Below are 24,607 nucleotides of genomic sequence, written 5' to 3'. Positions count from 1 at the left end.
TGTGTTATTTTTTATTTTTTTATTTTTATTTTTCCAAATCTCTTCCCAATATCGTTGTATGAAAAAAAGACTCTATGATGACTACTAATATATGTATCGAACTAAAAGTTGGGTGAAGAATCTCATTTCGATACGGATTAGTAAGCGAGCATGCATATATCTAACTAAATATTGGATGAGGGTTCTCTTTTTAGCATTGCATGGATGGATATAATAACATTGAGTTTTGGTAACATTTATGCTAATTATCTTGATAATTTTTGGATTAGTGCCTACCATAAAATACCTAAGTAAATGTCCCGGAGTAAAAGTTTGAGAGAATTCTCTTTTCTTACTCATCTAACAGATCAATACAACTTGGCTTAATCACCATTATATTTGATTGGATGCCTAGATTTTTGGGTTGTTGTCTCATACATTTGTTTGTTTAATTTCCCATTAATTATTGAAGCGGTGTGCTTATCTTTAACTGTTGGGTAGCTTACCACTATGTTTATTATCATTGGACTAGGTTAAATTTTGTGATTATCTCTAACTATTGAGTAATGATGCTTACCACCCTACTTATTATCATTTGATTAGGTTAAATTTTGAGATTTGTATACATTATACAGATATTGAAATTTAAACTTATTTAATGATAACAAATATAGTAGTGAGCATCACCATCATTTGAGGATGGTGAAAAGACAAGTTGTAGAAGGGATTGCAACACAGCTAGAGGCGGAGGGAAAATCCAAGGTACCTTATTGATCTGGTACTTTATTGCTTAGTTTGGCTTTTACAGAAGCTTCAATAATTTATGGATTGGTTGTCGCATTAGCTCTTTCCCGTTTGACTAGGGTTTTTAACAAGGTGAAGTTAGCAGAATGATTATAAAGCATCATTACCAACAATGATGATGATAGGGATACAGGATTTTTATAGACAATTTCTTTCAATTCTCAATTTTTTCCCTTTTTTGTCACTTATAAAAATCTACATATAATAGTAATTCAATCCCCATTGTTAACACTTTGTTTAAGATTTTTATGACTACGGTTCTAATCCATGGCAAGCCATTGTAAATGCGGTCGTAAATATTTTACAGAAGATAGATTACTCATATCAGTTATATGATGATGATGATACATCTTCTTCAAGGGAGATCTTATGTTTTACTAATGTAGTAAAAAGTAAAATAAAATTATAAAGCCTAGATCTCTTTTTGGTGTTTTATTAAACACATGACATCTATGAGAGTAAAATTTAGACCCCTGTGAAGACTGAATTCTAAAACTTTACTATACTTCAGATGCAAGAAAAAGATAAAATACAATTAAAATGTTCAAAGTGTAGATAATCTCCCCGGTTGAAGGGTGCAGATGTTACTTGAACCCCATTTTATTTTTTCCCCCATTTTTTGCATCACTCTTTCTACTTTGAACACCTCTTTCCCTTAATTTTGTGCTCATAGTGACCACAAAAATAGGCTCGCGTAGCACAAAGCATTGCACATAACTGTTGATATCTCTTGAAATTTTCATCTGGGTTTACTCGACGCCAACCTTACTATAGTGTAAAGTGGTGAGCGTTTGAATTGTCAATTTCTTTTTTGCTCGTCATCAATGAAATTCGAATATAAGACTTCTCACTTACAAATAACGATAGAGTTGACCATCTAACCTGCCCAACCAGCCCAAATGGCACTCCTCATCATTAATAAGGATGTGCCAAAATTCTACACTTGGTTCGGGCGCGCATATCATTTTCAACTTTCTCATTTAATCATATTTGAAAGGAAACTAGCAACAATTAATTACAATAGACTAATTGCTTGCCACTAATCAGCCAGGCAATCCAACTTGGACCCATTCGCTTTTATAAATTATTTTAATTTGAACAGATAATCATCTAGCTTAATTAATTCTATGTCCAACCCACATCTCTATCTTTACCAGCATAACCATTTTTAATTCAACAACAAATATATAAGCATTTTTGTATTAGACAATAGAAGAAATACAAAACTTAAACCCTAACAATAAATTTTTTTTATTTTATTTTAATGAGGATGATGAAGGATTAAGCAAGTCGAACTACTCATAAGGTTTCTTTGACCAAAAAAACAAAAATTAATAATAATAATACTAAAAAGAAGAAGAAGAAGAAGATAAAATACCTACTCATAATGCTTGGTCATTAAACTACAAAAGTAACCCTACTCTCTAACACGCACAATGCGGTCAGAAAGAATCAATACCCAAGGTTTAAAGCAGACCTTGACCTCTCTCTTCTTTTCCTATGCACATATCAGTTGCGGTTCCAACTTTTTTCTAATTTCAATGAGGATGATGAAGGATTAGGCAAGTCGAACTACTCATAAGACTTGGCCATTGAACTACAAACGTAGCCTTACTCTCTAACACGCACAATGCGGTCAGAAAAACCAATGCCCAAGATTTAAAGTAGACCTTGACCTCTCTCTTCTTTTCCAATGCACGTATCAGTTGCAGTTCCATTTTTTTCATTTGGATTCCGCACTTGGGTTATATTTAGTAGTATGGGATTTGCAAGGCTCAAAACAAAGTTATTTAAAAATAAATTATAAAATGTTAGATAGATGGAATTAAGAATGTCATTCTGGTTCAAGAGTAGATCAAAAGCATTTGAAAGAGATTTGCAAATACTTGACTCCACAAAATTATGAAGGAATTCCTTTTTACTACACTTTGTTGCTGATTCACAGAACCATTTATAAATCACCATGTACAGATCATATTTGTTAAAAACTGATAAAATACGAGATCCTGTAGTCCTTGAACTATATAAAAACTTATGGTTAGAATCAGTGAAAATATTACGAACCGTCTATCTATTTGCCACAAAATTTCTTGAAGAGGAATTTTCTTCATTCTTGAGTAGTCAAGCATTACTTTTTTTTTTTTTCACTAAAAACTAACTTGGTTGATCCTTAATGGATGAGAAGAAGTTCCTTACATTCAAGGGGTCGAAACTCGCTTCATGTAAACCTCATCCGATTTAAAATGTGCTGTCGCATGAGGCATACCTAATCAAAATTTTATCGTAAAGTAGTGATTTAGTTATTTAAATCTCAACCGATTTAATTTCACTGCAGCGCTTGTGAGGTGGGGGGAAAAAACAGTGGTCACAGTGGGGAATTACTGTTGCTGCATTATCCTCCTTTCCTTTGTTCTCCGTACTCGATGGAGACGCATCGCACCCTCTATTTATTTATTTTTTATTTTTATCACTTGAATCCCAATTCCAAGGCTTCCAACTAACAAAGTTAATTAAATTTCCAAATTAATTACATCAAATTCCAAAAATTGTGTTGTCACAGCTCACAGGCAGAGGCCAGACCACCCACATGGGAGGATGACGACTTACCGATTAAAGCCGTTGATTAGTGGTCTGTTTTTTCACATTTTGGGCACCGCTGTCAGCCTAAATTTACCGTAATATCCCATCATTAAATTTTTTCAGTGCTGATCTTCATTTCTTTCTGTTGCCTTTTACTTTCTCCTTTTAGCATTTATCCCCTTACTCATTTACTTTCTTGCCAGGTAAAGTAAGAGGTTAAAAACTGTGATCCTTTATTACTATTGACATCTCATATTTAACGTTAATTTTTGTGTTAATAATATAAAATATTATGCTTAAAATATAAGGTGGTATAGAGTTTATAAAGAATTTTACTTTTGAGAAAGTCTCATTAGCATTTCTCTTCACTCAAAGTCAAGTCAAAGTTGATAACATTTTAGATTCAGCATAGTTCACCAACATTACCGATATTGTCTTAACTTACAACATCTCCAATGAGAAACTCTATTTAGCGACTATTATCACTAACTTTGAGGATCATTTTCAGACTAAGGGAATATTCGGGTCCCTAAAGGAATATTGTTTGCAATGGGAGGTCCTTATATAATACATAAATGTAGGGACTAAAATATTAAAAAAATCATTGTTCATTTCGTTGGAGTATTGGGACCGTTGATGAAAAAAAAAAAAAAAAAAAACCAAACAGAGAAGTTGTGTAGCATTCCCAAAAAGAGAAAATATCCAAAAAGATGCCTTCCACGTGGGTAACAGTGGGTCCACTCTTTGAGTCCTTATATACAGTCCTCACATTTGAGGATTTCTTTGAGGTATCAGGCGAGTCACTATATATTGAGATACTTTGGCGACTTCTATTCCGACCAATTGGAAGTCTTTTGTCCCTATATTTAGAGACTATACGTTTGTAGAGACTCCATTTAGAGTTTCCATTGAAGATGCTCTTAACCACCTATAATTAGTATCGGCTTTATTACAAAATGCTTAAGTGATATTAAGGGCGAAATTTGTCGTATGCTAATTGTATAATTTTTGTCATATATATGATGTAGGATCTTATTCTCCAACGCTACGAAGATAAGAAAATCAAAATACTTCTTGGTATATAATATGAAAATGGCGTTGTTTAGCTCTAATAAAATAGAACTACAAACTAAAATTTCTAGAACAATTTTCACCATCACAAACTAAGAGGATAGGTTCTTAGAAAATAACCTCCGCAAAAATGTGACTTCATGGTATAGAATCAAAATGTCATACTAAGAAGCGTATATCCTTAATAATAGTACGCAATTTTTACGAGATTGAGAATCAATCAAGGATCGCATCAATTACAAGTTTAGAATCTCCTTCCACTTGAACATGAGATATGCTTGATGCTTCATGGGCATGCAAATTTGAGAGCATCTCGAAGAATAATAGCCTCTAATGGGAATTGTGGTAAAGCTAAGTGTTGAGGTCTAAAATTTTGTACAATTTTAAGTAATGCTACTGTCGTGCCAAATAATGAAATATCTCTCGAACCACGTTTTTCATATTTCTTTAAACTCGACACTAAGCTTACAAGCATTAACTGCTTGTTTATTTTAGATGGATCCATAGCAATCCCGATATTTACAGGTAAGTTTTCTACCATGCACCATAGCTAGAATCTTTCATTTGTCCCCATCGACAGGAAGGTTTGGCACCTCGATGTCGGCTCTTCTCCATCTGGAGGAACAAGTAAAAGTTATGTCTTGATCCAAGTGGGCCGGGATAGCATTTATCGGCATTGATAGGGCTCCACATGCATAGCATCTAAATACCCGGTACATGGTACGCTGTGGGTATGCTCTACTCTCTTCTTCTCCAGTCTCTAGTGTAGTGCAGGACCTGCGTCTTTATATATGTAAATAATACACACACACACGCAGTCCCGATGAAAACCTTGTTGTGCCAACTTCATAACTTTCTTTAACGAGTCAGAACTGTTTAAATTTCAATCCACCATTGATAGAGGCTCATTGTAAAAAAAAAAAATTAGAGAAATTTAAAACCATTAAAACATTCAATTTTAGTAAAGAAAATAGGCGACTATGCTTCTTTAGAGAAACATTAAAATAACTAACATTTAATCCGACAATCATATGACTTCGATTTAAGTAAGCTTTAAAAAATTGAATTGCTATTGACACTCTAAAAATCTCATTTTGCACTCCAAGCTTTCTATAATTAAAAAGAAAAGTACACTAATAAGGAGTGTAGAATGAGATTTTTGAAATACTAATAACAATTTTTTAAGAAAAACCTAAAAAGCAGACGATCGAATTGATAAAATACATTGTAGAGTAAGTTGTACAACATATCCATCACATAATTTGATTTCAGAAACATCAATTTCTGAGGCCCCTTTAATTTCGAAGAAGAGCATCTTCAACAGTATGCAGTTTGACGTGTGTGCCAAAACCAAAATGTAATAATAATGTCTCCCTCAAATCATTGAAGGATGTCCTACTTCAAGTGTTAAAATCGATCAGTCTCACAAGTTGTGCCCAATATTTGACAACGAATTACTTCGTCAAAATCATGTCCTTGGATTTGTCGAACTTACAGTAGAGTATTGAGTTATGATTAAGATAAGTTTAGAGTTGAATTTTTTTCCGGTGTAGCCGAAAAAATTATTCTTGAAAAGGAATGTCCTTCACTGAAACAAAAAATTGAACACAAGAACTCCCATATGAATGCATGGTCTAAACATGTCTAGTTAGAATGGTAATGCTGCTTAATGGGGGCATTTTCGCCCACCACCCTATTTATTACTCTTGAATGGGTTTAATTTGGAGATTTACACATATCTCGAAATTTAAATTCATATTCCCGGAACCGGATCACCTCCTGAGCTTAGGAGGTTGATCCTCTTGAGCAAAGGATCTAGGCCGTTGAAATTTGATCCAATGACTGCAATTATTATAACTTTTAAAGAGACCCTCTGTTTGTAGTTGTTGGATTAAACGGCCCAGATCCTTTGTTTAGGAAGCTCAACCTCCTAAGCTTAGGAGGGGATCCAACTTTTCAAGAAAATGCGTATGACAACCAAAAACATGAATCGATGAGTTAAGGCTGTTCGAAAGGAAGGGGTCCAATGGCAAGTATAATGAGTCATCATGGCAAATCCCAATAAAAGCCCAAATAAACGAATTTAGTAACGTAAGCTTGTAACTAAGCAGGACATGACCAAGCACGGCGTAACCTCCACGTCGCATAAAGAGACTAAGGCAAACTGTAAGGGTTGAACGAGCACTGAAGAGGCCCAAATGGCTAATTCATAAGTGGACGGACACTCAAAAGCAAAATCAAAACAAAACACCACTGAGGATCAAGAGGCAACTTAGCCGACGGGCCTAAGTGAACTTCCCCAATGTTGCTTTGACAAAAAATCCAACCCAAAACTTTACTTCCTTTGGTTTCAGGATTCTTGAAACCCTCAGTCCTCTGCATTCTGCATCTTCCATTTTTCTCAGGTACCAACACACAACCTCAACAGGAAAAATGAAAGAAGCCTCGTTGAGTCGGTCTCTGATATCGGTCCCTGATGCCATACGAGCCCCGTCATGGTTGTGGCAACGACAGGGTTGCTTTTGCTTCGGGGACCAAGCACCGTCAGCGGCACTTTTGCTTATGCAACATGATCGTTCTCGCATCTGAAACAGATGATGTTTTGGTCCGATCAAATGGTCATCATCTCTTTCCCTCGCATAAATCCCCTCAATTGTACAATTTTCGCAAGCCTAACGGACTCACGAGCAACAGCCATTTTTATGACATGGACAAGGCTGGGAAGTGAAGGCCGAACGACAGAACCACAACCCAATCATACCACAAATCCACCATTGTTGCCTGAAGTCGAATGGTAAATTGGAACCAAGCTTACGCAAAGTCCATAAAATAAACAAGGTTATAACACTAAGATTCAACATTCCATCTTTCTGGTGTTTACTACGACAAGTTAAGGAGAAGACTGAGATATACATAAGCAATCTAGTTCCAGGTTGGAAACCCTGTGTGCACAGACGGTGTAAACAGAGAGCATTACCGAAAAAACAGATGAAAAGAAAACCCATAATGGGATTTCTCTAACATAATAAAATTTAACTTTAGACGATTCTCATAACACCGTGAAGATCACTTCTAAGATAAGATAACCTCATATATCGGAAGTATCCTCCTACTAATGGAAAAAGAATACATCCTCATAGAAAATCAGAGTATTTTAATGAAAGCAAGCCTACAAACCCAATTGCACTTTCAAAAATGGGGGCGATATCCAGCGTTCCTCAATGATCACCAGGTAGAGTCTTTATGATATCCGAATCACCTGAAAATTATTATAACATGTGACAAGTCAGCTAAATTGGTTATCATATCAGTAGTTTGTGCAACAAATCGTGCAAAATGGTAATACAACTTTTGAGTACCTGCATCGATGATGCTAAGGCACGAAACGCGGAAATACTTGCCGCAGGCTGTACCGAGCTCAACATTGTCTGAAAACAGAACAAATATGACCAACCAAATGAAAAGGTAATAGTAATGCAAACTCAATTATATACTAGTTGACAAACTTTACCAAAAGAAAACGAATAGAGTAAGTATAATCAACTTTATTATTTCAACTTCATTCCATCATCAAAGAGATACGACACAGCAGAAAGAAAATATAACAAAACAACACGGAAAATGTCTCACATTACTCCTACTGTGAACAAAATGGAGATATATGCGTGTAACACGAGGGGTGAATACAACATTGGTTCTCCATGTTGAAGCAAGAAATGGATTAAATATAGTGAATTATCCAACACAAGCCACCAAACGAGGCGAGATAAACTCTCGAGTTTAACTAAAATTGTCATAGATAGCGCTAAGAAAACGACCCAACAAGAAAAGCATCGATAAATTCCACAACATCCAAGTCCATAACATTCATAAACAATTACATTAGTTCTGTTTTATCGATGTATCGGGCGAAAAGCAAAGTATACAACAAAGACACCGACCAAACATCGATGCCAATTCTACAAACTTGTAATATCATAAGTTCACGAAAAAATCTACCTAAAGCAAGCAAACCCAGATTGATTATACAGAGATCCACTTACTTCCGTTGTAATGGTGAACCCCAATCTTCGCAAGCATCGCATAGTATTCGATTTCCGACTTCCGAAGAGGCGGGCAATTGTTGGAGATAATGATCAACTTGCCTGCAAAAACAATTTCCACAGCAACACAATCAAATCCCATTTAAAAAAACTTGAAACGAACCCAGTACTTAGAATTCAAAAACCAAAGAATTAAAAAGATGAAGAAATCGGGTGCCTTTGGAGCTGCGTAGGGAATCGATGACGGTTTTGTAACCGAGAGTGTATTTGCCGCTCTTCATGACGAGAGCGAGCCTGGTGTTGATGCTCTCATGGGTCTTCTTCGTCTTCTTCGGCGCCACCATTTTCGATTCCAACCCCTCTCTCTCGAGCTGCGCGGAGGCCGACACCCAGAAGAACCGCGAGAGGTTTCAGAAGGAGGCGGATGGTCCGTTAAGGGTTTAAGTATTAAATATCAGGGACGATGAAGGTATCGCACGTGCAGATCACGTGACTTTATTAGGGTTTTTTTTTACTTGCTTTTCGGTTTGGGCCGGCCCATATTCTAATGATGATACTAAAGCCCACAAACGGCAAGCTAAGTTTTGTCGTTTAAAAGTTTGCAACTTCTGCAACTCTCTGCGTGCTTCTTCCTTCAGTTCAGCCGAACAGAGCCTTACAGGTATGCTTATTTAGGGCTAATTTCAAATTTATGAAGGAGTTTAATTTGGTTTGAAATTTGGGAAGTGGATTTTGCAGAAGTTGTTGGCTTACCTGGTTTAGGTAAATTTGAAATTTCTAGGGTTTTTATTTTTTTAATTCTTCCATGTCCTTTTTTTTCTTGAAATTTCACGAGGGTTAGGATTCTTCTGTGTTTTATTAGGATTAATCCTGTTCCTGTTTGTTTTAGGGTTTCAATTTTCCATTAGGGTTAAGTGTTTATGTATACCATTGTAATTCAATAGTTAAGATAGTTGATAAATTAAACTTTCCGAGTTTATAATCTTGCAATCGTAGTAGCTTTGGGTGAAACCAAGAACGAGCGTGAGGCCGCTGGAGCGATTCCAGTTTATCTTGTTCATTGGTTAGTTTTTCAGTAGTGTTAATCTGCGATGGACAGGCCTTCGGCTTTGTGATGCAAATGTCGATAAGTTTCTTCTGTTGTTTCTTTTTCTCCTCGACAGGATCACAGCAATGAGCAAACGGAAACAACCTGACTCTAGTTCCCCGGCGGACTCTTTGAGCCAGAACGAGCGAATTCTATACAATGTGATCCATAGCAAGCAAGATATGGGAATTTGGACACGAGACATGAAGAAAGAGACAAACCTACCTGACAAGGTGTTTAACGCAGCCTTAAAAACACTTCAAGCAAAGAAACTGATACAAGAGGTTGTAAATGTCCAAAGCAAGGGGAGAAAGCATTACATTGCTACAGAATTTGAGCCCTCCAAGGAGTTAACCGGTGGGGCTTGGTACTCGGAGGGGAAACTCGACAAAGATTATATAAACCTTGTAAAAGATCAGTTTGCGAAGATGATATATCAGCAGAAGGTTGCTACATTGGAGGGAATTGCGGATGCAATCAGAAAAACTAAAATATTCAAGACCGAGTTTACAAAACAGCAAACGGAGGAGATTGTGAGGGATTTGGTTTTGGACAATCGAGTCATGGAGGTGAAGAGCACCGGGATGGGGGAGTTTGCTTCTATTCAAATTGGAAAAGTTTGCTATAAATGCAAAGGCAAGGGAGGTACTAGAGGAGAAACCAAAGTTGGCGCAATGGCTTCTATTCCATGTGGAGTTTGTCCGCGGATAAGTCAATGTACACCGGATGGGATTATTTCCCCATCAACCTGTGTCTACTTCGCAAAATGGTTGGACTTCTGAATCGAAGTAATATCTTTTTTGCTCAACTTATACCGTCCTGCTGTATTTTTCCAGGTTATTTTCCTCCCTGCCTAAATATAACTTGTTGCAAATCTTTTGGTTGCTTGATTACTTGTGGAAGTAATGCTACATTGGGTTGTCAAATTTCTGAAAGCAATTCATGTTGTACTACCACTACTTTCGATTCAGCAGCTGAGCTATATTACCAAAGTCAATCGATATGAATAATACAGTTTTCTCAAAATCTTCTGCGGGAATAAGAGCTCTCAAAATCTATCAATGTCTTAATCATGTCTAGGGTTCTCAAAATCTTCTGCAGGAATAAGAGTCGTCTCAAAATCGATCAATGTTATAATCATGTCTAGGGGTGAACGAGGTCCGGGAATGTTAAGTTTTGCTGTAAAACCGTAACCAAACCAAGTTACTACAAAACCAAACCGTTTGATTCGGTTCGATTCAAATCGTTCTCATATATTGCAGTCGTATAGCTTAAGGTAAACATCAGAGGAAAAAATGCTTTCCACAATGCGACGAAGCATTTAATACCCCAAAAAAAGAACGGTCACAACAAAACTTGGAGATCTGAACGTAACAAAAAAAAAAATCGAAACAACCGGCTTTGTAAAAAGGGCAAAAAAACAAAAAAAAAAAAAAAAAAAACAGAAAGGAAAGAGAGTTTTGTTCTTTGTTCGAGACGGCGGTATTTGAGCATCGTTGAACACCTTGCAGGCAAGAAGATTGAAACCCAGACGACCACAGGGTCATTGAAAGCGCTCTTCAGCCAGATTTCCGGCTCCACAGGGTCAATTGGCCCAGTTTGACCCATTGTGGATCAGCCCACGCGACTACTTTTCTAGGTTATTCAGGCGTTTTAGCTCCCCACTCCACTTGAAGATTGTTTCGGACATTTCAACTCTTTTTTTTATCGATATGATTGACCGCGTTGAATTCTCAAAAATTGAAATTAAGATGAACACAACATGTTTTTTTAGTAGCCCAAATTCTCAAGTTCGTACCATAGGGAACTTGTGAAACAAAGGTCAAAAGTCTGAAACCAATTTATTCTCTCGTTCCTTAAATAGATGTTTGTATAAATAATAAAATATAGGAAGGTTTAACAAAACACTCCCGGTACTGTTCACTTTTAATGAAAAATCACATTTATACATTTCCCTAATACTATTCACTATTCCTTTTAAAAGGGTTTTTCATTAAAAGGAAAAAAAGTTTGGACTTTTCGTTAGTTTTCCTTAAAAAATAAACATATTAAAAAGAGGTAAAAAGTCCAAAATAACCTTGAACACAACTTATTTGGATGGAAAACATAACGAAGTTAGGGTGAGTTGATAATGATTTTGAAATCTTGGGCTAATCTTAAGTCTACCTACAACGTGATAGATCATACGGGTAGATATCCTGGGTATTCATGAAAAATGATTTTGAAATCTTCAGCTAATTTTAAGTCTACTTACAACGTGATAGATCATACGGGTAGATATCTTGGGTATTCATGAAAAATGACCTCTGTATTGTGAGACGGGGTGTCGGAAAATATAAAGAAAATTATTTTAGAGATTTGATTTAGGTTTTCTATGGACAAAGATTTGATTTGATTTTTTTTCTAGTATTGCTCTATCTTATAAATACTTCATTATGAAAAAGTATTTGATTGTGACATCATCAAAGTTGTATTTGAGAATTGTGAATTTGGAGGAATTCTTATAGATCCTTAACTCAATATTTTCAACTGAATATATATATATATATATATATATATATATATATATATATAGAGGACCCACAGTACCACAACAACTCGCTTTATTTCGTCAGTGTTAAAAAACTCAGCGTATTCGTCCGAGAAGCTCGTCGTCTTCACCACGAACGAAGAAACACTCAGGTATGGAACGAAATATTTACTGCTAATCTCCATTCAATTTTCATATCAGTAGCCTAAGTACTTCTTCAAATTTTCTGCACATCTAGGTTTCTATTGATTCGAGGGTTTAGGATTTCTATCTATTTGACTACATATCCAAAGTACGTAGTACAGGGTTTGGCGTTTAGGGTTTGGACAGTATGCTATCCACACATCCTTTTAACTTTTGGCCTTTGATCAAATTAATTAAAGAATATTAAAGTACATAAAGGTGCTTGAGAAATAAAGAGGTGTGTAGGGTTTCTTGAATTGCAAACCAACGAATGAGGGGAATCAACCAAGTACCATGAAACATCTGCTATATTTTAATCACTTGATAAATATAACTTAGGGTTTTATCAGTTATCTACATCTCTATCAATTTCTCAATCGGTTTTCTTCATGTATAAAAATGTGTATAAATATATGTATATGTGTGTGTGCATGTGTGTTGTATGTATGATGTATAAAAGTGTAGTTTTTAAAGGATACATGGCAATACGGCCATGAGTGTGTTTTAGGGTTTGATCAATTTATATCTAAATCTCTCCAATTACCTGCAGCTAGTGTCTCCTCCTCCCGTAAGTTAACGATCGATATGGATCCCAAAGAGTATTCCACCAGCAGCCTAACCGATGTCGCACTCAAAATCACCAAGCATCTTCTCATGACTGAAGGCAAAGGGAAGAACATTGTGTACTCGCCGCTGTCCATCCAGGTCGTGTTGTTCTTGATAACAGCCGGTTCAAAGGGTCTCACTAAGGACCAGTTGCTCTCTTTCCTCAAGTCCGAGTCCTCCGACCAACTCAACTCCCTTGCCGCCCCTCTTGTAACTTTGGTCTTAGCAGACGGATCCGCTAGAGGCGGTCCTTGCCTCAACTTTGCCAATGCCCTCTGGGTTGAGGAGTCTCTCTCTATCAAACCATCTTTCAAGGAGGTTGTGGACACTGTTTACAAGGCAGCGATTAAACAAGTCAGTGTCAAGACTGACCCTGACAAAGCGAGAGTTGAAGTGAATTCATGGGTTGAATAGGAGACGAACGGCCTCATCACTGAGGTTCTTCTTCCTGGGACAGTTAAAAGTGACTCCAAGCTTATAATTGTAAATGCCTTGTACTTCAAAGGAGTTTGGAAGGACCGGTTTGATGCATCAATGACATTCAAGCAAAACTTTTACCTTCTCGATGGTACTAAAGTCCTGGCGCCGTTCATGTGCAGAAGCTACGAGGACCAGTATGTAAGAGCCTTTGACAGCTTCAAGGTCGCAAAGCTTGAGTATGAACCAGGAAAAGACAAGGAGCGGCAGTTTTCGATGTACTTTTTACTTCCTAATGAAAGAGATGGGCTCCCAGCTTTGGTCGACAGAGTTTGCTCCGAGCCTGGTTTCTTAGATCGCCATCTCCCCAAAACAAGAGTCGAAGTTGGTGCCTTCAAAATCCCAAGGTTTAAGTTTACCTCTGGCTTTAAAGCTTCCAAAATCCTCGAGGATTTAGGACTGGTGCTGCCTTTCAATGGGAATGGTGATTTGAGTGAGATGGTGGACTCACCTCTTCACGAGGCCAATATAATTCACAAATCCTTCATTGAGGTTGATGAAGAAGGCACAAAAGCTGCGGCTGTTTCTGTTTTTGCCGAGGAGTGTGGTTGTGCTGAGCCATTTGAACCGATTAAACGGATACACTTTGTGGCTGATCACCCATTCCTGTTTTTGATCAGAGAGGAAATGACTGGAACGGTTCAGTTGATTGGTCACGTGCTCAATCCGTTCGAAGAATGATTTTATCATAGATCGAGGGTCAGAAACGGTCTTTTCTTAGTTCTCTTGGTAGTCCATGCGACTCTTTGTTTTTATGTGATAACTTCTATTTCTTTTTAATCTTTTAAGATATTGGTTTTGATAGCCAATTGGATGCGCGTGATGATGATTGTTCTCACATTAGTACTATCTTTACTTTTTATTTGTTGTTGACTTTTGAAAATATTGTTTCTCATGTCTATTAAGAAAGTGTGAACCCAAAGTCTTACATTCATGTCATAATCTTGAATGCTTATGTTGCCAAAACTTTGGTGGAGAGATAGTTGCATTATTTCCCCGTCGATCTGTGTCCACTTTACGAAATGGTTGGATTTCTGAACCGAGTGTATGGGGGAGACCCAAGCCAATAAGGTTACTCGCTTTGTGAGGGTCGAAAAACGTTTATCGTATACAGCTTTATCCTTACTTTAAAAAAATGTTGTTTCTACGACTCGAATCCGTAACCTTTTGGTTACAAACGAAACAACCTTAGATACGTTATTTACACGTAGTGGAATATGTGCACTTTCATCGTTAGAGATGCAAGTATTATTCCCTAAAAAAATAGATTCAAATTCAAATTAGATATAACAAAGGAGTATGATTCTCTCTCCTCTAAATTTCACTCGCATTTTCTCCTTCTCTCTCCTCTAAATTTCACTCGCCTTTTCTCTTCTCCTATTTGAACGGTTACGATTGAGTCACATTAACATCTTGTGATACTTCTTTATAAGGAGAGAGACAAAAAAAGAAAATGAGAGAGGAGGGCAGGGAAGGGAATTAGAGGATGGAGAATTTTACGTTGGTCTTAGCAGACGGATCCGCTAGAGGCGGTCCTTGCCTCAAATTTGCCAATGCCCTCTGGGTTGAGGAGTCTCTCTCTATCAAACCATCTTTCAAGGAGGTTGTGGACACTGTTTACAAGGCAGCGATTAAACAAGTCAGTATCAAGACTGACCCTGACAAAGCGAGAGTTGAAGTGAATTCATGGGTTGAAAAGGAGACGAACGGCCTCATCACTGAGGTTCTTCTTCCTGGGACAGTTAAAAGCGACTCCAAGCTTATAATTGTAAATGCCTTGTACTTCAAAGGAGTTTGGAACGACCGGTTTAATGCATCAATGACATTCAAGCAGAACTTTTACCTTCTCGATGGTACTACAGTCCTGGCGCCGTTCATGTGCAGAAGCTACGAGGACCAGTATGTAAGAGCCTTTGACAGCTTCAAGGTCGCAAAGCTTGAGTATGAACCAGGAAAAGACAAGGAGCGGCAGTTTTCGATGTACTTTTTACTTCCTAATGAAAGAGATGGGCTCCCAGCTTTGGTCGACAGAGTTTGCTCCGAGCCTGGTTTCTTAGATCGCCATCTCCCCAAAACAAGAGTCGAAGTTGGTGCCTTCAAAATCCCAAGGTTTAAGTTTACCTCTGGCTTTAAAGCTTCCAAAATCCTCGAGGATTTAGGACTGGTGCTGCCTTTCAATGGGAATGGTGATTTGAGTGAGATGGTGGACTCACCTCTTCGCGAGGCCAATATAATTCATAAATCCTTCATTGAGGTTGATGAAGAAGGCACAAAAGCTGCGGCTGTTTCTGTTTTTGCCGAGGAGTGTGGTTGTGCTGAGCCATTTGAACCGATTAAACGGATACACTTTGTGGCTGATCACCCATTCCTGTTTTTGATCAGAGAGGAAATGACTGGAACGGTTCAGTTCATTGGTCACGTGCTCAATCCGCTCGAAGAATGATTTTATCATAGATCGAGGGTCAGAAACGGTCTCTTCTTAGTTCACTTGGTAGTCCATGCAACTCTTTATTTTTATGTGATGACTTTTATTTCTTTTTAATCTTTTAAGATATTGGTTTTGATAGCCAATTGGATGCGCGTGATGATGGATTGTTCTCAGAATAGTACTATCTTTACCTTTTATTTGTTGTTAACTTTTGAAAATATTGTTTCTCATATCTATTAAGAAAGTATGAACCCAAAGTCTTACATTCATGTCAGAATCTTGCATACTTATGTTGCCAAAACTTTGGTGGAGAGATAGTTGCATTATTTCCCCGTCGATCTGTGTCCACTTTACGAAATGGTTGGATTTCTGAACCGAGTATATGGGGGAGACCCAAGCCAATAAGGTTACTTACTTTGTGAGGGTCGAAAAACATCCATCGTATACCGCTTTATTCTTACTTTAAAAAGTGTTGTTTCTACGACTCTAACCTGTAATCTTTTGATTACAAACAAAACAACCTTAGATATGTTATTTACACATAGTGGAATATGTGCACTTTCGTCATTAGGGATGCAAGTATTATTCCCTAAAAAAATAGATTCAAATTCAAATTAGATATATCAAAGGAGTATGATTATCTCCCCTCTAAATTTCACTCGCCTTTTCTCATTCTCTCCCCTCTAAATTTCACTCGCCTTTTCTCTTCTCCTATTTGAACGGTTACGGTTGAGTCACGTTAACATCTTGTGATGACTTCTTTATAAGGAGAGAGACAAAAAAAAGAAAACGAGAGAGGAGGGCAGGGAAGGGAATTAGAGGAGGGAGAATTTTACTCGAATATCAAAACGGTGTTAAGGGGGGGGGGGGGACCCCAAAAACGACCGGGCAAGCCAACCAGCATCTAAAATTCTAAAAATTTCAAATGGAGCATCGATATCTCATATCCCTCGTCAGAATCCCTTTTCTTTTTCTCAGTAGCACTACTTACTACCTTTTCCTTTTCTCAATTACTCTTTCTTTTCTATTTACTAGTTCTTCTTTTGACGTCTCCCCACAGCCGCTTTATTTGCTGGCATCTCCAAAAGCACTTCCAGTTTTTCCTCCGACCAACTCTCACCAATATACACCTTCAATCCCCCATCAACTTCATCATCATCAAACAATAAAACCCTATATTTTGCAGGGTACCAGATTTCTTGGTTAAATGGTGAACTTTGATTATGATGAGCTTGTGAACGCAACAGGAAGCTTCTCTCCGACTTGGCTGGTCGGCAAAGGCAGCCATGGAATGGTCTACAAAGCCATGCTACTCAACAAAATTGTTGCCCTAAAGAAGCCATTGCAACATCGTGACAACTGCTCCAAGCTCGAAAACGAAATATGTGTGTTATCGTCCTTACCCAAGAACCGGCATGTTATAAGCCTTCTTGGAACAAGCCAAGTTCACTCGAACAGCATCAACAAGCTCATTGTCATGGAGTTCATGCCCAATGGCTCTCTCCATGACCTACTTCATGTTGCACCTACACCGCCTTCGTGGCCTAAACGTGTAGAAATCGCCATCCAAGTTGCCCGGGCGGTCCAATTTCTTCACGAAGGGAAGCCTACGGTGATCCACAGGGACATCAAGTCTGAAAATATTTTGTTCGATTCAGATTGGAATGCCAAGTTGGCGGATTTTGGACTTGCCGTGCTGTTTGATTTGCCGAGTCAAGTGAGTCAACCCGCTGCAGGAACTATTGGATATTTGGACCCTTGTTACACCACTCCTAGCAAATTAAGCACCAAAAGTGATATGTTTAGTTTTGGTGTTGTGTTGCTTGAGATCATTAGCTGCAGAAAAGTCATCGATGTTTATAAGTCACCCGCTTCGATAGTGGACTGGGCAGTTGCATTAATCGAAGAAGAGCGAATCGATGAGATTTGTGATGCAAGGATAGGGGTTCCCGTATACATGTCAAGCACAATAAGGCACATTTTATATGTTGCAGCAAGTTGTGTATCGTCCAATGTAGAAAATCGTCCGACGATCGGAGAGATTGTTAGGGAGATGGAAAATTCTGTTATCGAACGAGTTAGGTTACCGATTTGGATCAATATGTTGAGGAACTTGGTACTCATGAGGAGGAAGAAAAAGTTGGCAAAAAATTTGCAGCAGGAAAAATGTGCAACAGTACTAGAACAAAGTGATGATGGTGTTCGTGTCCCAAGTGGAAAGCTATTGCTGTGGCAGGTATTGGCTGATGCTGAGATGGAATAGGAGGAAAGGTTGACATGGTTTACCGGGTGAGTTGACTCGCTCCCACTCGTTGAGTAAGCAACTCGGGCGGGTGAGTCTTTCCATGTGTGTATGTATTGAAGGTTTAGAAAACCTGCCGGGCATGCACTCCAATGTAAAGTGCAAATAGAAGATTCCCAAACATTCGGTGGGCAGAGAATATCACGATGTTCTTTTCTCGGTGCCTGTCATTCCATGCTGATGGCAAATTGGCAATGCTCTTCTTTTTATTTTTCTCCTTTCTTTTAAAATAATATATTGCCAATTATATATTAATTTTGAGTAATAATAGGGAGATTAAATTTGTAAACATGTGTCACTTATAGGAATGAACATATTTATCAACGTTTAAGTAATAATTCAATTATCAACTTTCATGTAATTTAGTTTACAAAGTTTTGTCTTCGAATTTCGTCTTCCTAGCATTACCCATCAGTTTTGTTTGGTGCAGATCGGCATTTGTGCTGAGTGAATTCTGATGTTGTGTTGCAGTGTCTAATTTTGTATTTTACATTTGGATTTAGACGTTGTGTTGTAGTGTTCGTTTATGGTTTATCTTCTATATTTGAATTTAGACTCTGTGTTTCAGTCTCCATTTCTAGTTCTGCTTTTGTATTTGGATTCAGACTATCTTATCTTTGTAGTTCTATTTTCCTATTAATTGTCTTCTAAGTTTCCAAGAGATGCAAGCATTGTCTTCCACCATTCCAAACACAAATTCAGTTACAAAATTAAATAACAAAAAAGGGCCTAAAATTCGAAGCATGAATTTCGCATATTTGATCAACCGCTCAAGTTCTTCCTCGAGCTCTTTACATGGCTTCTTCTAAACCTCATCGATACCTGGGTTCAACTTCTGCAACTTTAACCTCGACAAGCTTTCTTCTACAAACTCTCTCCAACAACTAATGTGGACCACTCTTGTCGAACCCTATTGTTAGATCTGGCATTTTGGATCCGACTTGTTAATATTTGTATTTTGATGGATGCTTAACGTGTTGGGTCGCTAACGGATGAACCTGTTAAATAACGGGTCACTTTGGATCAATCCGTTAGCACCCGTTAGTTGAGAATGTTTTAGTAATTTCAGTCAAGTCTTAACAACAAAAAAATAAACTCTATGCAAAAAATAATAATAATAATTGTTAACAGGTGAAACAAGTGACCTGTTAACTTAACTGGTCGGGTTTGGATGACCCGTTAACTTAACGGTTCAGATTACCCAATAAATCCGACCCGTTTACAGATCTATCTGTCGTCACCACCGCTCCACGATCTTGTAGAGGTCGTTGATAATTCTAGAAGCAATTTTATACGGACCTGTTAAGACAAAAAAAGAAAGAAAAAAAAGGAGATGGAGGAAGGTCTTAGCAGCAAATCACCATTCTCCCCAGAAAAGTGCGTTGGAAGATGAGCATAATTAGAATTGTATATATGTGACAATTCAAATTCAAAGTCTAAGCAAGCTGGATGCTGCTTTTGGACCCCATTATGGCAGCAATGATACTGGGGAACAACGATGCTTAATTAGATTCTAGTTTTAGGTGTAATTAGGTTTTAACTTTGAGGGTATTTCGGTTTATTTAAGTGGATTTTAAGCTATATTTGAATTGTTTTATAAAAATAAATATTTATGATTTGTTTGTTAAAATTTGGTTATAAATGATAAAAACTCAGCAATGATATCCGATTTTGGTTTTAGGTGTAATTAGGTTTAATTGAGGCTAGTTCGGTCTATTTAAATAAATTTTTAGCTATGTTTGTATTGTTTGTAAAAATTAATATTTGTGAATTTGTGTACTAAATTTTGACTATAAATAATAAAAACTCAGTGATGAAATGATTAATTAGATTTCACTTTTGAGTGCAATTAGGTTTTAATTTTAAGGCTAGCTCGGTCTATTTGAGTGAATTTGTTTCCTACATTTACATTGTTTTATAAAAAATAATAATATTTATGAATTTGTTAAAGAATTTGAGTGAATTTTCAGCTATAAATTAAAAAATTCCTAAATTTTGGCAACTCCCGCCAAACAGACGTCAAGTGATGAACCGACAGAACCGGAGCTGCTAAAACCTGAACCTTAATTTCCGTAACGATCTCTCCCTATTACCAAACCCTAATTCTTGCCCTAACCCTAACCCCCAATTCCTAAGCGTGGAATCCTAATAAAGACGACGAATAGAAGAAGAAGAAGAAGAATGAGATGGAGTCCCAATTCCATCACAATTCCTCCGAGAGGCGCCCAACCTTCCGATCCAAGACTCTCCCTGTCAAATGGTTCAAAGAATGGTATCTATTTTCCCTTTTCTTTCATTTCTAATTTGATGATTTAACTTTCATCTCCGATTAATTTAGACGACGAATTGCAAGCACAATCTTTTCGACTTCCTGGGTTTTGAATGTTAGTGCAATTTCAGTTTTCATAGTCTCTGAATTGTCCCTTCGATTCTTGCGTTTATGGTTTCGATTTACAGTCGAAGTAAAGTTAGGTACTTTTATGGGACTCAGTTGCAGGTGTTGATTGTTGGTAAGAAGTGAGAAGGGTGCATTGGTTTCTTTGATAATTTGAAAGTCAAGTTTTTGTTTAGCAATTTCAAAACGAAAGAGAACATAATATGTCAGTTTGAAGATTTGGTTACTGCACAGCTGAGTTAAATGGCCTAATTTTATGTTCATTTAATGTTTAGGAACACGAAAGTGAAGAAAAAAAAACGACCAATTTTATCGTATCTGAAGATTTTCTCTTTTATGTGGTGATTAAGATTCAAGAACTATTCGCCTAAAAAAAAAGATTGAAGAACTATTTGTCTAGAAATAAGCTTCCAGCAACAGTGTCAGGGTCTTGTAGGACCTTATGTACGAAGCATTACTCTCATAACAAAAGAAAGAAGATAGCTGCACTTTGATAATTTGAAAGTATTTGACCTACCTTTGGCTAATGGCTTGATACAAACTCGTGGTCAGGGTTCCACAAGATGTCATAGCAACAGGTGGAGAGTGCTCTCTAATGAAGTGGGTGAAAGGTACTTCTTCCCTACCATGTTCTGTACGGTGATTCCTGAAAATACTTCTAAACCACTTTATTTTGTAGTATGAGTTATATGAATGAGAAGGATTCTGGATTGGTAAGTGTTTATGAATTTAAAGAAACAGAAAAAAGAAAAAAGAGATAAAGATATGGAATTAGTATTGCCTTCGGTTTGATGTGTGAGTTCTGCATGCTATTCAAGCTATGACTTATGTAATTCATCATGGAAGTCTTATCTACTCAATTTTTTTTTATTTCCTTTGATTTGTAATTTTGTATGTAATATTAGTATTACATGATTAGTAGGCCATTAAAATGTACATCAAGGCCATTTATTTGCATCATGGTATACACTAGTGCTCTTGTTCGGTCAGAGCCAATACTTACGTTAAGCACTGTCACTCGCTTTACTCTCCCAAGTTGATATTTCTTCAAATTCAGTGGGATGTCTTAACTGAGATCCTTCTGCTTTTGTAAGTTTATGGTTTGACTTCTGAAGTGTTTTCTAGGTCGTACTTAAATGCGGAACCAAAGTGGAAGATGCTAATCAAAGGGTTTTTTGTCTCTTATTCTCTGGGGTTTTAGTATTTTGTTTTCCTATTTTATAAGGTTTAATTCTTTCCAATTGTATTTCGGATTAGATTTGGTTTTCTATTGTATTTTTGGATTAGGATTTCTTTCCGCTGCGTTTACTTTCCTGCGTTCTTTAGGTATAAGCCATTAAAAATACCCCCGTTGTAATTCAGATTGAATGAATGAAGAGTTGATGAATAGAAAAGTTTGGTTTTCCAGAGATTGGAATTCTTATCCTGCGATGGGATTGTTTTGGTGAGATGCCAAACTTCTTGGTGAGAGGCCAAGAATGGGTGTGATGCCCCTGGAGAGGCCAAGAATTGTTTAAGTTTATGTTTTCAGTGTTTTTGCTTCCGCGAAGCTATTAAATTCCGCTGCCCAACATCTGATTTAATAGTTATTAAATTCTTGATGTGTCATTTAAGCGATGCATTAGATTTATAAACACATTAGTTTTACAATTAGCCTAAGACTTAATGAATCACTAATGAGTTCAGGCTTAAGAGAGCCATGTTGGATTAACATGATGGGCGAGCATGTTCTGTTGTATGTCTTTGTTCCTATGACATGAGTTTGGACTGATTTTTCTCATTTTCTGTTTTTGTTAGCGGATACATCAGAGGCTTTGGATGAGAAATCAAAGAAAACAATGGCTCCAGAGCCAGAACCAACAAACAAAGTACTTTTTCTTTGCAGCTATGACAGCTGTGGGAAGATCTTTATTGATGCTGGTGCTTTGAGGAAGCATGCTGACATCCATGCGGAGATACAACATGTTTGTCTGTATGAGGGTTGTGGAAAGGTATTGTTTCCAGATAGAGTAAGCTATGGGATTGAGACAGCAAGTTACTATCATGTCAAAAGAAATGGAGAAGAGTCGTCAGTTTCTTAATTTGGTAAAACCAAAAGCAAAAAACGAGAAGAAAGATTTTGTTTATGTCTAATAATTTTTTCCTGGCATTTGTAAGTCTTGTTCAGTCCCAAATGTGCAATTCCTATAGTTTCATGTTGCACTACTGTGGGTACTTTTAAAGCAAGGATATATCTGATATTCCAGCAGAGTTTCTTATTCTTAGTTGACTTTGAAAAATAATATTTTGAATGTTACAGAAATTTTTGGATAGTTCAAAGATGGAAAGACACTTTCTTATTCATTCCGAAGAAAAGGATTATGTATGTCCTCGTGAAGGCTGTGGCAAGGTATCATCTTATCCATTACTAAAATGTTTTCTTTCAAGTTCTCTTGCCATCTAATGTTGAAGTTTTAACGGTTTAGCTGTATTTCAAACCCTCCCACCCAAAACAACACACACAACGAACTATACAATTACAATATCTGTTTGAAGGACGCAATTTATCTTCTTCCCTGCTATGTTAAGTTAGTTTCCTGTGCACACTGGCAAAGTAATTTGAATGTCAAACATATCCTCAACGTACCAATGATATCTGGTGAAACTTCTGTTTATTTTTTATTAGTTCAATATGTGTAGCTCACATTCCGTTTTGGAATGAATCAGAGTTGTATGTCTAATATAGGCTAGACGAGACCCTACAAGTGGGTAGGTTTTGAATTGCCACTCTTCACATTTGATACTGGATTTTAGAACCCTACTTAAAGGAAAATAGAATCTGGTAATGAATTGCAGTTTTGGCCATCCTTAACGAAGGCTGCTTAAGATAATGATTATTGTGATACCAGTATTTAAATTTTACACATCCAATCAAGCCGAAAAACTGCCACTATATCAGTAGTATCATCCTAGCTGTTTACTTGAACCATTCTGTTCTTTTCATAAATTTGATGTCTTTTTCGGGCTTCATAAATTTCCTTTATTTGTGGTTGTTTAACATGCATAACAGATTTTGCTGTGTTATAATCAATTTCGAATATGACTTGTGCAGGCCTTCTCCCAGGAATACTTCCTTTTGTACCACATGAAAACACATTCAGCAGAGAACTATTATAACTGTCCATACCCAAACTGCCTAAGGAGATATCCATATGAGTACAAGCTTAAAAACCACATTGTAGATTACCATGAAACGGTTTGTTATTCCTGCCTCACTTTTATTGTTTATGAAATATTTGAAGTTGTCTTCATTTGTTTTTGGTACAGAATAGCGTGTGAATGTTTTATACCTTTATTATGATAAAGAATAGCGTGTCATACATCTATTTTTCTGGACTTTCTTAACATGGGAAGTATGACTTGATTCTCAATATTGACGCTGATTTTACAGATCGACGAGCCAGTTTGTGTGCCAAAATATGCCACCCTACCTGCAGAGAAGCAAATCAGAACTCCCAAGCCTCCTTGTGGCAAAGCATCATCGGATCTTTCTTATGCTTGCATTTATGACGGGTGTAATAAGACGTACATCCATGAAGACAAGCTTAAGCGGCATTATAGGGCAGTGCATCCTGGCCATGTGTTTGATGTTACTCGCAATGAGATCGATGAAGCCAGTGATCAAGATGCCTATGCCGGAAAACGTGTGAATGTCAAGAGCCTGCAAAACATGCTCAGACCTAACTGGAAGTGAAGAAACAGAAGAGGACAGTGAAGAAATGTTAAGAAAGTGAAGAAACAGAGGAGGACCATGACAATGTTGAAGCTGGTTGGAGGTGTGGTGACAACAATGGCGACGATGATGAGGAAACAGAGGACGAAGCTAGATAGTAGATATGCGCGGAGGCTCTTTTTTCTTTGTTTCCTTGTTCGTCAATTTTCTTCTTCTAAAAATGGAGTTGGAGGCACTTTGTATGTAACCCACCCTACTGCCATTTTTTTTGTTTCGTTTTGTGTTATCTTCCCTTTGGAAGGGGCACTGTGATTACTGATTAGGCATTTGTCCATACATTACTATTCAGTTTGGAAATCAAGTCCATAGATTACTATTTTTGATAAAATAAGCTCTTGAATTCATTATAA

At 37.2% G+C, this 24,607-nt stretch overlaps 5 protein-coding genes and 1 pseudogene across 8 annotated transcripts; 5 read left to right on the top strand and 1 right to left on the bottom strand.

Moving 5' to 3' along the window:
* Positions 1 to 7,423: 7,423 nt before the first annotated feature.
* On the bottom strand, positions 7,424 to 8,900 carry LOC103937607 (60S ribosomal protein L30). The gene is made up of 4 exons (XM_009347557.3): positions 8,695 to 8,900; positions 8,478 to 8,579; positions 7,794 to 7,862; positions 7,424 to 7,693 (listed from the first exon to the last, which is right to left on the bottom strand). Exons 1-4 carry the CDS (start codon positions 8,819 to 8,821, stop codon positions 7,653 to 7,655), a joined length of 339 nt encoding a protein of 112 aa, XP_009345832.1. The 5' UTR covers positions 8,822 to 8,900; the 3' UTR covers positions 7,424 to 7,652.
* Positions 8,901 to 9,031: 131 nt separating this feature from the next.
* LOC103937623 (DNA-directed RNA polymerase III subunit rpc6-like) lies at positions 9,032 to 10,590 on the top strand. Of its 4 annotated transcripts, none has more exons than XM_009347573.2 (2): positions 9,032 to 9,138; positions 9,641 to 10,590. In XM_009347573.2, exon 2 carries the CDS (start codon positions 9,651 to 9,653, stop codon positions 10,344 to 10,346), a length of 696 nt encoding a protein of 231 aa, XP_009345848.1. In that variant the 5' UTR covers positions 9,032 to 9,138; positions 9,641 to 9,650; the 3' UTR covers positions 10,347 to 10,590. The 4 variants fall into 4 exon arrangements, with proteins under 4 accessions (XP_009345848.1, XP_048443242.1, XP_009345850.1 ...); XM_048587285.1 differs by having other exon boundaries at positions 9,099 to 9,239; positions 9,367 to 10,590; XM_009347575.3 differs by having other exon boundaries at positions 9,102 to 9,239.
* A 2,260-nt stretch (positions 10,591 to 12,850) lies between these two features.
* On the top strand, positions 12,851 to 14,041 carry LOC103937605 (annotated as a pseudogene).
* Positions 14,042 to 14,841: 800 nt separating this feature from the next.
* Positions 14,842 to 16,057, top strand: LOC108866444 (serpin-ZX-like). Its single transcript, XM_018645071.2, has one exon. The coding sequence runs from the start codon at positions 14,847 to 14,849 to the stop codon at positions 15,801 to 15,803; it is 957 nt and encodes a 318-aa protein (XP_018500587.2). The 5' UTR covers positions 14,842 to 14,846; the 3' UTR covers positions 15,804 to 16,057.
* A 634-nt stretch (positions 16,058 to 16,691) lies between these two features.
* LOC103937621 (serine/threonine-protein kinase-like protein At5g23170) lies at positions 16,692 to 18,253 on the top strand. Its single transcript, XM_009347571.3, has one exon. It carries the CDS (start codon positions 16,996 to 16,998, stop codon positions 18,049 to 18,051), a length of 1,056 nt encoding a protein of 351 aa, XP_009345846.2. The 5' UTR covers positions 16,692 to 16,995; the 3' UTR covers positions 18,052 to 18,253.
* Positions 18,254 to 20,054: 1,801 nt separating this feature from the next.
* On the top strand, positions 20,055 to 24,596 carry LOC103937610 (zinc finger transcription factor YY1). The gene is made up of 6 exons (XM_009347559.3): positions 20,055 to 20,362; positions 21,038 to 21,096; positions 22,283 to 22,476; positions 22,785 to 22,874; positions 23,577 to 23,720; positions 23,916 to 24,596. Exons 1-6 carry the CDS (start codon positions 20,277 to 20,279, stop codon positions 24,216 to 24,218), a joined length of 876 nt encoding a protein of 291 aa, XP_009345834.2. The 5' UTR covers positions 20,055 to 20,276; the 3' UTR covers positions 24,219 to 24,596.
* The last annotated feature ends 11 nt before the right edge of the window (positions 24,597 to 24,607 follow it).

This window comes from the organism of the source record quoted next, unplaced genomic scaffold (genome assembly GCF_019419815.1).
Source record: "Pyrus x bretschneideri cultivar Hongxiangsu unplaced genomic scaffold, Pyrus_bretschneideri_v1 Contig265, whole genome shotgun sequence".
Taxonomy (NCBI): domain Eukaryota; kingdom Viridiplantae; phylum Streptophyta; class Magnoliopsida; order Rosales; family Rosaceae; genus Pyrus; species Pyrus x bretschneideri.
This window is presented reverse-complemented; position numbering and strand designations above follow the sequence as displayed.